Source organism: Narcine bancroftii, chromosome 10 (assembly GCF_036971445.1).
Source record: "Narcine bancroftii isolate sNarBan1 chromosome 10, sNarBan1.hap1, whole genome shotgun sequence".
NCBI lineage: Eukaryota > Metazoa > Chordata > Chondrichthyes > Torpediniformes > Narcinidae > Narcine > Narcine bancroftii.
The window spans coordinates 77,382,792-77,397,764 of NC_091478.1; the positions used below are offsets into that span (position 1 = coordinate 77,382,792).

A 14,973-nucleotide genomic window follows, 5' to 3' on the forward strand; every position below is an offset into this window, starting at 1 on the left:
TTGTTTTGCCTACTGTAGTTTTCCAATACGTCAATTTTTTGTGACAATAAATCTTGTGTCTCTTTAATTTTTTTTTCGTTCTCTTCCAACCTCCCTCTTAAATCATTTATCTCCATTCCTACAGCAGCTTCTCATTCCTCCACATTTTCTACTCTTTTCCCTATTTCAGTCATGACCAACTCTAAGCTTTGGATTCTGTCTCCAGCTCTTTTCATTTTTCTTTTGATTGAACTAAATTTTAATGATAGCCATTCTTTTAATGACCTCATTTGTTCTTCGAAAAAAGTTTTATCTAAACTTTGTCCTTCTATTTTACCTTCTTTCCTTTGAAATTCTTGGTCTTCTTCCTCCTCTTCTGTGTCTGTATCTATGTTTGTGTCATCTTCTTCTCTTTGTATCTTCATCTTTCTCTGGTGAGCTGCTTCTGTATTCTTGTTGGGCCTCCAGATGCTGTGTCTCCTGTTGTTGGACCTCCTGCTGCAGGTCGACCTGTTGTTGGGCCTCCCGTTGCAGGTTGACCTTGCTGCCGGGTCGCCTGCCGCAGGTCGTCCCCCTGTCGGTCATGGAAATCTAAGTTGTGCTCGAGCATTAATCAATTCAATGTGGAGTTTCATTCCCATTGGTTTTAGTTAACATTGATTTTAATATAAAAATAACTATTTTCTTCCATGAATTTCGTATTTTTCCCTTCTGTGTTACTAATTTGAAAAGCTTCCGCTGTTTCATGCACACTTTTTTTACTAGACTGGCACATATCCATTGAAGTTGAAAATTGTGCATTGATGTTCAACTGCAGAGACTTGGGTTTACAGATCTGAGATTAAGATCCCTTTATTGTCATGCAACAATACAAAAATTAGTTATTTTTTTGCCCACTGTAAAGGCACACAAAGTGATGCCACTATTATAGCCAAGCGTCTGCAACAATAAGAGAAGCAAATGAGAGTCCCTTCAGAAAAACAATGTTTTTGGGTTCTCCTCCAAACTTCCCGTAGCTTCACAGCTTCCTCTCTGATCCACTGGCAATCCCGAGCTCCCAGTTCTGTGCTTTCAGCTCCCGAGGCCCCTTCTGTAGCAATTCTTGCCCTCAGCACCTCCTTGAATTCTGGTATTGATACCTAGTTCCTACTAGCCAGCCTCCAGCAGCATGCAGCCCTTCGCTGCATTGATCACCTTCCCTGTAGACTTCTCCATGTCAAATGGGGGGAGGGGGAATATTCATCTGCTAAAAAAAATCTCTGGCCCTTTTTTTAAAAAGGTTGTTTAAAGCCTGTGCAAGGCTGTTGGCATCACAACCAGGCAGTAGGACTGCACAGAGCAGTGCTGTCTCTTCCATCCCAACCCCCTCACGCCACCCCACCCCCTCCCCAGATCTGTGCCAGCGGAAGCACTGCCCTCCCATCTGTTCCGGCAGTGCCACCATTTTTCCACATGATCTACACTGATACAGAATCTCTTTCAAAATTGCGCTAGAGTCTTTTCAAGTCTCCTGTGCTTTGTAGCTAAGTAATTATACTTGTTATTCCAATGTGCTATTTGAACAAAATCAAAGAAATCTCAATAGTGTAGCCAATAATTATCACTGAATGTAATTAAAATGGGATTATTTGCTCATCATCTTTATTGTATGGGAGCTTCCAATGCAAAAACTAACTTCCAGATTTCCCACATTAAATCAGTAACATTTCAAATGGACCTAATGTTATCTTGTGGTGTGAATGGTGCTATATCAATGCAGACCAGCCTGTCTTTGAGTTTCCCAATCTCTGCACTTCTGTGCCTGCATATTACTTGGGTTATGAAGCTCTGTGCCAGATTCTGAGAGATTAGCTTATCAGTTCACATTAGTTCATAGCACATCACAAAAAATAACCTATCCCAGTAAGTGATTTACATAATTTAAGTTCATAATTTATATAATATAATTTGTTCAAAAATATTGGATTTTCTTTGCTGAGCTTGCAATTGTCAATTTGTGGCAATGTAAAGTAGCCACCAGTGATTCCGTGGACAGCTGTATTTCTGGGGTAAGATTTGCGAGATTAGAGATGTGTTTATGACTGAATATCTCATTGTGTAACTGGGGCTAGCAAATTAATGGGTGAGAAAGTCAAGAAATGACAAAGAAAAATGACCAGATTTCCCTTACCAGTCCAAGTATTGTTCTAAGATTATCAAAATATTTCTGAAGTTTTCAAAATTCAAGCATATTTTGACACAGATAATTTTGAATATTTTGGAGAAGTAACCACAAAAACAGTATGAAGTTATGTTACTTGATTTATTTTGAAGTATTTGGATATTGGTAAGCCTGAGTGCTTTAGTAAACTTGCAGTTTTAAACAATCTTGGATTCATAGATTTAAGCTAGTTTAAGAATTAGAAGTAGAAAGTGAGTAATGAAGAGGACTTGAGAGAGGTACCAAATAAGACTACCAAAATAAGTCTGCTAAATCATTTCTGGGGAATGCCAATATTTTGCTATGTAAGCCCCAGATTCAGAGATGACCGGCAAGCTTTCAAATTCTTAATTTTGACTACCCTTCTACAATTTCCCATCTGTCATAAATATGGTACCCCATTGAATCTCTAACTCTCAAGTACTGGGGGATTGCCACTGAATCCATGCCAAGCTCAACCTGGCAGAGGAACACCTAATAAATTCATTGGAGTGGAATGGGATGGTTTTAAGGGAGGAGGCCAAATATTGGATGATTTGTGTTTTTGTAATTGAGGTTTAATTATTTACCTGAGTGCTTTTGTTACTTCTCTGAAATATTCATAATAATCTGTGCCAAAATATGATTGAATTTTGAAAGATTTGAGAATGTTAAGTTTTTTAGATTTGACAATTGGCCACGTTAGAGCATGGTTTGTTCACCTATCAGTTGCTTTTCAGATGTTTAATAGATATGCCTTAATTTTGTGCTTCCCCCATTTTCCTTCAACCCACTCTCTTTTCCCCAACCATGTAACAGCATTCTACAACACAGTACCCAAGGTCTTGTCATTTAGCATTTGGTTGGTTTGGGAATGCAAATTGACAATGGTCAGTTGGGTGGCACGGTTAGCATAGTGTTAACGCAATGCTGTTACAGCGTCAGTGGCCCGGGGTTCGAATCCCGCACAGTCTGTAAGGAGTTGGTACATTCTCTCCATGTGTGCATGGGTTTTCCCTGGGGTCTCTGGTTTCCTCCTACCATTTGAAATGTACTGGAAGTGGTAGGCCAATTGGGTGTGATTGAACAGTATGGGCTTGTGGGCCTAAATGGCCTGTAATAGTGCTGTATGTTTAAATTTTTTTAAAATTAAACCAGTCCCTAAAATAACTAATTTGTAGAGAAATTAATTATTAGTAGATTTAGTATCGTGAATATATAATGAATACTTGGAATAAACACCAGTTGGGTTACAGTGAGCTTTTGCTCTAATTAACCTTGACTCATTTGATGTTCTTGAACACAAGTCATTTTATTTCCTTTGGAGGAGTGAAGCCAAATTTGACTGTGTGCTTGTTTCACAGGTTTTTCAGCTATTTTTGAAATTATTGACCAGCTGTTACAATGTTAGAAGTTTGGGAGAGACAATATAATGCCTTTGGTTTATGTTGTGGAAGGCTATTATTACGTATTGCAGTCAGTAACAGAAAAATGCATGTTTTTTTCCTCATAACTGTTCTATACTCTTTGGCTTATATTAAAATGTAAAACAATACAGCACAGGGACAGGACCTTCAGCCCACTCTGCCAAAAATGATGGCCAGATTGAGCTGAAGCTCTACTTGCATGTACTTATTCCTCCATTCTCTGCCTATTCATGTGTCTATCTGGAAGTCTCTTTAATGCTACCATTGTATCTGCTTCATCACTACCCTTGGCAGCCCTTTCCGGGCACCTACAATACTGTCTTTTTTAAACTTGCCCCTCAAAATTAGTGCTAAAAGATTCCAGTTCGACTTGTCTTCCTGCAGAGTTAGGGGAAGTCTGTTTTGTGTAATACAGAGGTGCCTTTGAACAATTTAAACCTTCAGATTTTGGCTTCAGGCTTGGTCTTTTTAAATTTTAAATCCTGATTGAAAATGGAATTGTTTTTCACGTTAGCAACTCATTGAATGATGTGTGAAAGTTGTGGGAAGCACGGAGAAAAATTGCAAAATGGAATGTAGATTAGTTACTGGAGGATAATGGAGCTTCTCAGAATTGAGGCAAGTTTGGTCATTTGTTCAAACTAACTTTCTAGATTATTCCTGCTGTGAGAAGTTGATAGCAAACTGAACAGTGTAACAGTTTCTTTCAATCTGTCAAATATTTTTCCTATTTTTGAAGCATTTAATCACGTTAAAATGTAAATTACTTCCCCAAATATATTTGCCTTGTAAAATTCCAGTGAAGTGGTAGGCCACTTCAGTTCTGCTCAATGCAGTCTGCTGGAGGAACTCGGGGAGGGGGTGGTCAAGCAGCATCAGCAGAAGAAAAAGAATGGTTGCTGTTTTGGGCCAAAATCTACACCAAGGCCTGAAATGGCAGCCGTTCTTTTTCTCCCACTGATGCTGTTCGACCCACTGAGTCCCTCCAGCAGATTGCAGATGCTGGAATCTGAAGCTAAACACAGTGTCCTGTGTCTCTCTCACTTAATTGCCACTTTCCATCAAGTGGACCAAGAAAAACCTAATTGCCTACTTATGACCAGTCATAGTCTTCTGTGAGAGTTTCCTTCCTAAGCCTTTTCAGAAAGGGAAAAGCTTCAGCTGCATATTTTAATGTATCTTTTGATCAGGCTTGTCACCCATATCTTTGGATAAAGTTTTTTCTAAACCCAATCCTTTTCATTCTAAGACTAAATGCATGAGTTGCTTGCGTTAATTGTAGATTTATTTTGACAACTGGCATGGAGCTGTTAAGTTGTATTGTACATCCTTCAACATTGAGATACAATGAATGCCTTTTCCAATGCCAGCTATTGTTGGAGATGTATTTGAGGAAAGAGAAGGAATGTGAGATTCTGACCAGTTTCTTATGACCTTTAGCTCTTGTTTCCTGCTAGCTTCAATTCCTGTATATAAAGATTACAGTGATATTATTTCCAATTCTCCAGTCCATAGTTTGGGCTTATTATGTGCTGTGACTCATCTCTCCTTTGCAGTGTTATGATGTGGCTGAGAGTTTTCAGTAAGATGACTAAACCTGAAATCTGATATAATGGCTCTAAATAGGTTTCTTTGACTTGTCTGAAATCATTGCTTCTCTAACAATTGTGTTGTAAGAACCTGAGTTAGGCAGCCCAGGAAATTTTAGATGTCTAGTTGCCAGCAAAAACATCCTGTTGCTGTGTTGAAGAGAACTAGTAAGTGGTATTCTTAATAGGAAATTACAAAGCATGTATAATTTGTTGCTTAATTCCCATCAGATCATACTTTAGGGCAGGGGTGTCAAACTCAAATTCATGGAGGGCCAAAATTAAAAACTTGGACTAAGTCGAGGGCCGAACTAAATATTTATTGAAAATTTTCAACAACATCTGCATGTTTTCTCTTCTTTCTACATATGTAATGTTAAACTTTAGGATATAATTTTAGGAGGATAATGTTACAGGTCAGGAGTAGGTAGCTCAAGTTCACCCTTTGCTTGACCTGAGGGAAACCTATTTGGTCCCTGTGGAGATGTAGTCAGCATTCACAGGCTGTGTCCATTTTGGCCTGCATCAGGACTCAGCATTTCCTGCTCACTCCTCAGGCTCTAGGCCTCTATTCACCCTCAACCCACCATCCCTCTACCTGACCAGTCCTTTACCCAACCTCTACTCACCCCTCACTCCACTCGCTCTGCCTCTACCCACCCCAACCTATACACGCCCCTCTACTGCCTCTCCCCTCAACCTGTTCCTCCCTCTACCCGTCTCTCACCCTCTAATCACCCCTCCCCTACTCGCCCTGCCCCTCCCCTTTTACCTCTTCTCTATCCACCCCTCCTTCTACTCATCACTCCCTCTAACTGCCCCTCACACCACCATAACTTCCCCTGCCCATTACTCCTCACCTACACCCTCTGCCCACCCCTGCTTACCCACCCACTCAGGCCCAGCGCGCTGCCGATCAGCCTTTGAGGACAGCCACCATCTCTCTCTTCACGTGCAGGGCCGAACCAGCCGTCCCTGGGGTCCGCGCGGGTGCAAGCGCTGAAGGCCGTGGCGACCGGGAGAAGTGTGCTCGCGCTGTGGAAGGGCCGTCTGGTGCCAGTCGCGCGGGGCTCGTGCTGCCCGGGGGCTGTGCGCATCCTGCCACGTCCGTCGCGCCGACAGGAAATTACAGGCGCTAGCCCATCCGCCGCACCGCTCGACAGGTGGGAGAAGTGACTGGTTGTGCGGGGAGCCTTCCAACTGGCTTGCCGGCTGATGACATCGACAGACTTCTCGTGTTACAATTTCTCGTGTTACAATGGGGAAGGATGTGAAATGAAGGGGGAGGATGTTGGGGGTGACATTACCAGAAAACAGCATCGGCTCTCGCTGCAGGGCGGGCCACCTCTAATACATTTTTGAAATGATCTTGCGGGCCAAATATAATTATATCGCGGGCCAAATTTTGACATGTGTGCTTTAGGGTGTTTGAATTAATTCCTCTTGAAACAAGGATCACTCTAATATGGGTTACAAGTGCCCCATTTGAATTTTTGGTTTCAAATACACGTCTCTCCTAGTTCGTGAGCATTCACAGAACAAATTTTTCATGAAGGAAGAGTTTAATTTTAATTATGTTTTGCAACAACAAAGAGTATATGGCACATTTGGAAATGGAGCATGATGAACTCGATTGAGTGAAAGGTCTACACTCAGAAACTGTTTTTCCCAACACCTCGGTGAGTAGCTTGGTGAAAAGTTTTACAGGTGTCTGCCCTTTCTCTATGCATTTAATCCCAAGGTACGGATATTATGTTTGCTCCAGCCCCCATTTCTTCCAATCTTGCTTAAAACTTTTCCAGCTTTTGGTTCACTGAGCTCCTCTGTTTCTATGGCTAACTATACTAAAGGATATATAGCTCCTGTATTTGAAAGTTTTTAATGAAAACCAATAATACTAAAGCCTCTTTGATCATGAGTGGGAAGGAGTCTATTTAAAATGAAGGGGTTGGAGGGGGAGAGACTCTCTTCAGGATTCTGTATGAAACAATTACCACTGGATGAATGGCAAGCAAATTTCATCTTGTACTTTTCACTTTGAAAATTAATTAGCTTCTGATTTTTCTTGTCATCCATGATATCAATGGTAAAGTGCCTCCTGTGTTCCCTGATTTTCACATAAAGGATTATTTAGGAGACAAACCCTTCAGTTTAGTTTGGGGAAACATGTATAAAATTTAAGTGGTTTCTCTAAAATTACTTTTCTTATTCCCCTTAAACATTGCCTGGTGACCATAGAGAATCAAGATTTTAGACCTTCACCTCTAATCAAATGGTCGTAATAAAACGTTGATTCCATGCAACAACAGAAATTGCATTTGTGTAGCTCCTTTCACCCTAATAAACAATCCCAAATACACAAAATGTTGAAACCTATACAGATATTAGTAGGACAAAGCAGGAAGCTATGGAGGAGGGCAGAGCAGAGAAAATTGAATTTTAACTGATATGTCTCTGATTTGTAATGCTGTGCAGAGCACATGAATGTTCTTTTCTGGATGTTTGTCAGTGTATGAAATTTACTGACACATTGCATAATTTTAAATTTCTGTAAGAATTGATACTGCTACTTTGGAAAAAGATGAGAGGAATACTGGGGAAGCTAATTTATTTTTGCATCTGTAATTTTGTTAAAAGGACTTGTCTGATGTACTTTTATTTCCATTATATTTTGAAGTAGCCTGTAACCATTCTTTAGAACAAATTCTGAAAACTACATCTCACTTCCTAACCTACAGTCTCTTTGTTCATTATTTGCTTTTTCTAGACTCTGCTGAGTCAACACAAAATCCCTGTGTCATATGTGTTCATCCCTTATAATATTATTGTATGAACATCCATTTCTATTCCTCTGCTCTCTCCCATGGTGCAAATTTCTGTCTTTATAGCCTTTTGTGTGCTTGTCATCACGATTTGTTTTTAAACCTCATGTCCATTTTAAAATCCTCCCTTCCCATAATTTCCCATCCACTATTTTCTATCATCTATTTCCACCATCTAATGAACAATTTGAATCTTTTTATGACCACAAATTCAATTTGAATTCATTAACAATCCTATAATACAGTGGTTCCCAACCTTTTACTTTCCACTCACATACCACTTTAAGTATTCCCTATGCCATGTCTTCTGTGATTAATAAGGGATTGCTTAAGGTGGTATGTGGGTGGAAAGAAAAAGTTTGAAAACCACTGTTTTAATTGTCCCTCATTGACTCATTATGTGTATGGTTTCATAACTCCAAAGGAAATGGGCCAATGACAATTTTTCTCAAGCAAAATATTTCAGTAATGGGTCTAGAGCAGTGATTCTCAACCTTCCCTTCCTACTCACATACCACCTTAAGCAAACCCTTACTAATCACAGAACACTTATGGCATGAGGAATACTTAAAGTGGTACCACTGCTATAACACAAGGCATCTCTGTGCCTCATTAATTGGATTTGTGTGATTTCTTACCAAATTCCACATAGATGGTTTATATGATTAATTGTAAATTGTGTGACGTGCTATGCATGAATTGAAGCTTCCAATTATTATTTTTGAATATTATTAGTAATGTGTGCAATCTGCAGGTTTCATTACTTTTACATAGTTTACCTTTTTCCTTTTTTTCTTTTTGTGCTTGTAAAAGGTATTGGAAAGAATGTAATCTGTGAAAAAGCTGCTACTTCAGCGGATGCCATCAAAATGGTGAAAGCAGCTCGTTATTATCCGAAGCTCATGAGTATTGTAGATAATGTCCTTCGGTTCCTGCCAGCATTCATCAAAATGAAGCAGCTCATTGAAGAAGGCTACATCGGTAATGTGATGATATGTGATGTTCGTGTTTATTGGGGCAGTCTTCTCAGCAGCAAGTACAACTGGATTTGTGATGAACTGATGGGTGGAGGTGGGCTTCACACAATGGGCACCTACATTGTAGACCTTTTGACTCACTTGACCAACAAGAGAGCTGAGAAGGTTCATGGCCTGCTGAAAACCTTTGTCAAGCAGAACGACAACATCCACGGTATCCGGCATGTCACTAGTGATGATTTCTGCTTCTTCCAGATGTTAATGAATGGTGGTGTGTGTAGCACTGTTACACTCAATTTTAATATGCCTGGCCCATTTATTCACGAAGTCATGGTTGTAGGGTCTGCAGGACGTTTGGTTGCTCGGGGAACAGACTTGTACGGCCAGAAAAACACCACTTTCAAAGAGGAGCTGCTGTTTGCTGACACCATGTTGGTAAATGCAGTTGGAGTGATGGAGAAAGCATTTGGAGATATTCCCCTCTTGTATTTAAAGGGCATTGTCTACATGGTTCAGGCCTTGAGTAAGTCTTTCAAAGATCAAGAAGATCGGCGCACTTGGGCTCACAAGCCGGTTTCAATGGCAGCTTCATTTGAGGATGGCCTTTATATGCAAAGTGTTGTGGATGCTATTAAGAGATCGAGCAGATCTGGAGAATGGGAAGTCATTGCTGTGATAGCAGAAGAACCTGATTCCAATCAGAATCTATGTGATGTTTTACAATGTAACAATTTATAATAAATAGCAATAAGGTATCATTCTACAAAGATGATTTCAAACTAATATGTTTTAAGGTACCAAAATTAGTTCTTTCAAGTATGAGAAGAGTATTGTGCTCTTACTGTAGTGTTGTACAAGTCAGAACTAGGTGAAACCACCATATACTGTATTTTTAAAAACATACTAAATCTTTACTTCCTTTCAACTGATTGTTTCGATATGCTGTCATTTAACAGTGGTTGATTAAGCAAAGAATGAAAATATTCAGACAAAATTGTGCGTTTGATACCTAAATGAATAAATTCAATACGACAAAATCAACATTTATTTGGATAAAATAAAATTCAAATGAAGATTTCAGCGGGAAGGTGAAAATTGTGGCTGGTTGTGAATTATGTATTTCCTGGTTTACCATTGTTGCTTGACTGTGCATTTAGTTCGGTATTCCAGAAGAAACTTGGCACCTATCTAAAGATTTTTTTCACCATTTTCTCACTGTTTAAATTACATGCATAATTAGTGATGGATATTTCTCCAAATTACAAGTGAAAATTTGCTGACATTGAATAATTGTCTGTGGTTCATAGACAAAATAGATTCCGACCTTAGCATAAGTGGATGATACCTCCGGTGTATATTTTCCTGTAAGGATGTGCGTTTGGAGATGTTGCGTTCTCCAAATACTTTTATTTGGTAGGCATGTTCAGCTTTTAAGGTTCTTTTGGCAAAAAATATTTACATTCACAATGTTTGCACTAAAATTTGGTAAGCAAAATGGAACTTTAAAGATGCACAGAGGTGAAAGGTGAATGAAGGTGGAATACTGGGGAAGCTAATCTTGAGATATCCAAACACTAATCTGTCCAGTTGATGGCCGTTTTTCTCTTCAACTCTTGTGTGCATTTCATGACGGAACATTCTTTTGTATTTAAGCAATTATGAAAATAATTTTAGTTGCTTGATACAATGTTTACACACTGATGTTTCTGTTCATATTTCATTTTGTGAAGCTGGTTATTGATAGGATTGGTATTAAGTAAATAGTGATCAGCATATCACGTAAAAAAAGATTTCCAAATTTGAAACAAATTGGTTCATGTAAGGCTTATTTGAATTAGGAGCTGTAGGGTGTGGCATTCTAATTTGTTTTTCAGAATGTGTATCCTGCATTCAAAATAGTATTGCAAAAATGGCTGGAATGTTTTTGCAATGTGCTTTTAGTTTCCTCTTTGTAATATGGAAAATTAATGAGTTTGATTTGTTCTATGGACCTGTAGGTCTTGGCTTTTAAATTCAAGTTGTACAATATTTTTGTCATAGTTTTAAAAAAATTTAATTTAGTTTTTCAGACTTTGTATATGATGATTTCATAGATATTTATTATGGTATTAAGTGATTTTATTAAAACGTGTTTGCTTTGCAGATCTGTTCAAGATGGGGAGTTATTTGGTGTTTCTTTGAATAGTTGAACTGCAGAGAATAGGTTACCTTATAGATATTTATTTTTGGTTTAAAAATTCAGATATGGGTTATTTATATTGCAATATTTTTTTGTCAATTCATAGAGGCTAAAAGATTAAACTTGATTTCCTATGTGAAATGCTTGAGTTTATTTAACAATTTTGTGAATGTATTTGTAGTAACTTTGTAATATGGGTTTGGGGAAATAGATTTGTGTCCATGTCATTCATGTTTGGCTTGTATGAATTTGTATTAAAAGATTAATTTGTATTTTAATGAATAATATGGCTATGGACACAAAACTTCGTTGGGATTCTTTAGATGGTGCGTTTAAAGCAGAGCAAATAAAGCATAAAATAAAATTGACAACTATGAGTCTTTTGTTTGAAACCGTTCTGCATTTAGGGATGACTATATTGCTGTATTTGGGAAATCTTACATGTTCTGTCTCTAGTTCTACTATGATTAAATGTTGAAAACTTCTGAGCCAGTAGTCAACCTTGTGAAAAATTAAAAAGAAATAATTTTAAACTGATAAGTTGATCATGTTTTTTTTGAAAATTACATAAACTGTTCAAGGGTGCTACATAGTTGAAATCACTGCATTAAGAATCTTGATCAAAACTTATGCTTTTTGTGTACATTTTCTGTCCTATCGCTAATTTATATATTTGCAACATTGTAGCCATTCATTTTCATTCATTTGTAAAGATATAATTTGGTTACTATGATGTCCAGTTCTGCTTCAGCCATGGACTATTGTGACATCACTGATGGTTTTGCAGACATTTCCTTGAAATGTCCCTTTATGTTTGGCCCACTTTTAACTCCCCTGATCACCAACTCCATCCCCCTCTTTGCAATTTGAAGCCCCTTTCACACACGTCGCACTAAATTGGCTGTTCAATGTCCTGGGATAGGAATGGGGGTTTGGCTTTTCACACTTGACCACTCCTAACTGGGACACTGAATGCTTTTACACTTGCAAGGAGCCACCCCTGGGGTTAGGACTGTTCTACCTTCTACTGGTGACGTCATGACTCATCGAGCAATGGTAGAGGTGTCCTAAATCCTAATCAATGTATTTTGATCTTATATTTGAACAAAATTAATCATGCCTAATTATAATTAACATGTTTACGTACAACACAGTATGAGCCTTTCAGCCCCTATTGCTGTTGTGACAGTGGGAAAGTGCTAGCAATAAATAGCAATAGCGGACAATTTTTAAACAGCGTGGGAAAGTTTATAGTGATATAGTGCACAATTCATACAGTGTGGGGAAAGTTGGTACCACAATCACGTACAATTTATAAATACCATGGGAAAAAACGATGGCAGACCTGCCCTCCCAGAATGCCATGCAGCAGAGAATGAGCTGTCACGGAGCATTTATGGAGGGGTTTCTCTGCTGCACGGCATTCTGGGAAGCCAGGTCCACCATTGCTTTATCCCACGGTCTTTATAAATTGTGAGCTATAGCTATCAATTTTCCCATGCTGTTTAAAAATTGTTTGCTATTGATTGCTATTTATTTCCTCTCTCTCTCCCGCTGCGGCTTTCCCATGGCAAAGTTTATACCTTCATTTTAATCTTCCTTCACATTCCTGCACACACAAAAACTTGGGTTATTTCAATCCCACAAAGCATTTACCGGTTTCACACTTGCCTGATCGCAATGCCAGCATCTGCAGATGCTGCGGATTGTACCAGGGGTCAAGGCTATCAATTCCCGGTGTGAGATTACATCATCTGATTCCGGTGTTGAGCTGATTTTGCTTTCACCCTAGACAGTTTAAAGGCTGATTGGAGGCTAATTCATGGGATCATTTGCAAGTATGAAAGGGGCTTGAATTGGTTTGCTTTCAACCTCCATTTTCATCATTACAAATCTGCACTCTAAGACTTGCATATTTATCTCAGGCATGTTGAATCATTTGATTTCTAGTTGAGCAATGCCTTTATATTAAAATTCTTGTTTTGAAATGCTTGAGATGTCTGACCTGTTTCAATCTAGCTACTGAATCATTACTGGAATGTAATTGCTCCTTGGAGTTCTCTTTCTAATTTTCCACCTCCCTCCCTGACAAAATTTCTTGCCAATCTGTTGTAATGTTTTCTACATTCAGATTTGTTATCAGAGTACATACATGACATCACATACAACCCCGAGATTCTTTTTCTGCGGGCAAGGCAGAATTATCACTTATTTGTGGGGCAAATAAAAACCTGTACCCAATGAACACCTGTAAACAAATAATGAAATGTAAACAAACTGTGCTACACAGGAACAATAAAGTGCAAAAGCATGAGTCCTTAAATAAGTTCCTGATTTTAGTTTATTGTTGAGGAGTCTGATGGTGAAATGCTAGATGCTGTTACTGAACCTAGTTATGCGAGTTTTGTGGCACCTACTCCTCTTTCCTGATGGCAGCAGCGAGAACAGAGCATGTGCTGGGTGGTGTAGATCCTTGATAATTGCTGCTGCTCTCCGACGGCAACATTTTTGATGGTGGGGAGGGTTTTGCCAGATGTAATAGGCTGTGTCCACTACCTTTAGCAAGGCTTTACACTCAGGGGAATTGGTGATGCAGCCAGTCAGCATACTTGCCACCAGACATCTGTAGAAATTTCCCAGGGTTTCTAATGTCATTTCAAACCTCCATAAACTCCTGAGGAATTAGAGACGCTGACGACCTTGTTCATGTGTTGGATCCTGGAAAGATCCTCTGAAATGGTGATTCCCAAGAACTTACATTTCTGATGTGTCCTGAAGGATTCTTTAGTGTATATTCAGGAACAAAAATTGAGATGCTGGTAGATTAATGTAGTCTGCAAAGTAACTTGTCAAAGTAAAAATCTGGTGATACAATCAGCCTGTAAATGACTAGGGTGGAGTTTCTTTATTGCCTTTGTGGTCAGCTTAAAAGTCACTGGGTGTGAGCCAATACTTGTTACACCCTCTGAGTTCAACCAACAGCTTAATACTCAAAAACAAAATAGCTTCAGCAAATGTAAGCAATTTTCAATGAGGAAAAAAATGTATTTAAAATTGAATTTGCAACTGGAGTCATCAATATATCAAATAATATTTTACAATTAACATTTTTCCAGTGATGTTAGCTTAACCTTTTAAAGCAAGTGATCCACTTAAATTGCAAAAATTTGCATAATTTTACTTTGGACAAAATTTTACTGTGATATCTACTCTTTATTTTGCAAATCTTTTTGTTTCTGGCTTTTGCCTGTGCCTTGATTATGGAACTCTGTTCATCAGGCAGCACAGAGAGTATAGTAGTTAGTGCAATGCTGTTACAGCGCCAGTGACCCGAGTTCGGTTCCTGCGCTGTCTGTAAGGAGTTTGTATGTTCTCCCTGTGTCTGCGTGGGTTTCCTCCGGGTGGTCCAGTTTCCTCCCACCTTCCAAAAACTTGCGGGGTTGTAGGAGAAATGGGTGTAATTGGTCTCGCTGGCTCGACGGGTCTGTTACAGGTGCTAAATGTCTACATTTAATAATTTAACATGTTTCTGAAAAGTGTTCATTTTTTCAAGTGGAGTTTTAATTTTAACATTTGAATTCTATAAATTCATTGTATAATGGTTAAGTTGTAGCAATTGCATCCGATGCCCTGGGAAATGATCACGAGACAAATGCAAATAACACCATGATTGCTGGAAAATTTAAATGAAGAAAACCTCCACGATGGAAACCACAAAGTTGATGAATTTTCATTATTTAAAAAAAGGTATTATTCCTCCTGGAAAAGTTGTCTTTATCTAGACTGACCTTCCAACGTGGTTCAGTTTGGGCGTAGTCAAC

General features: G+C 38.8%; 1 protein-coding gene across 4 annotated transcripts in view; it reads left to right on the top strand.

Annotated features, from left to right (window-relative positions):
- The window catches only part of LOC138744801 (glucose-fructose oxidoreductase domain-containing protein 2-like), a 28,399-nt gene extending 16,876 nt beyond the window's left edge, over window positions 1-11,523 (top strand). For all 4 annotated transcript variants that reach the window (XM_069901487.1, XM_069901488.1, XM_069901486.1 and 1 more), the window contains one exon: window positions 8,810-11,523. In XM_069901487.1, the coding sequence (XP_069757588.1) occupies window positions 8,810-9,711 (902 nt within the window). In that variant the 3' untranslated portion in view covers window positions 9,712-11,523. The remainder of the gene's footprint in view (window positions 1-8,809) is intronic.
- The last annotated feature ends 3,450 nt before the right edge of the window (window positions 11,524-14,973 follow it).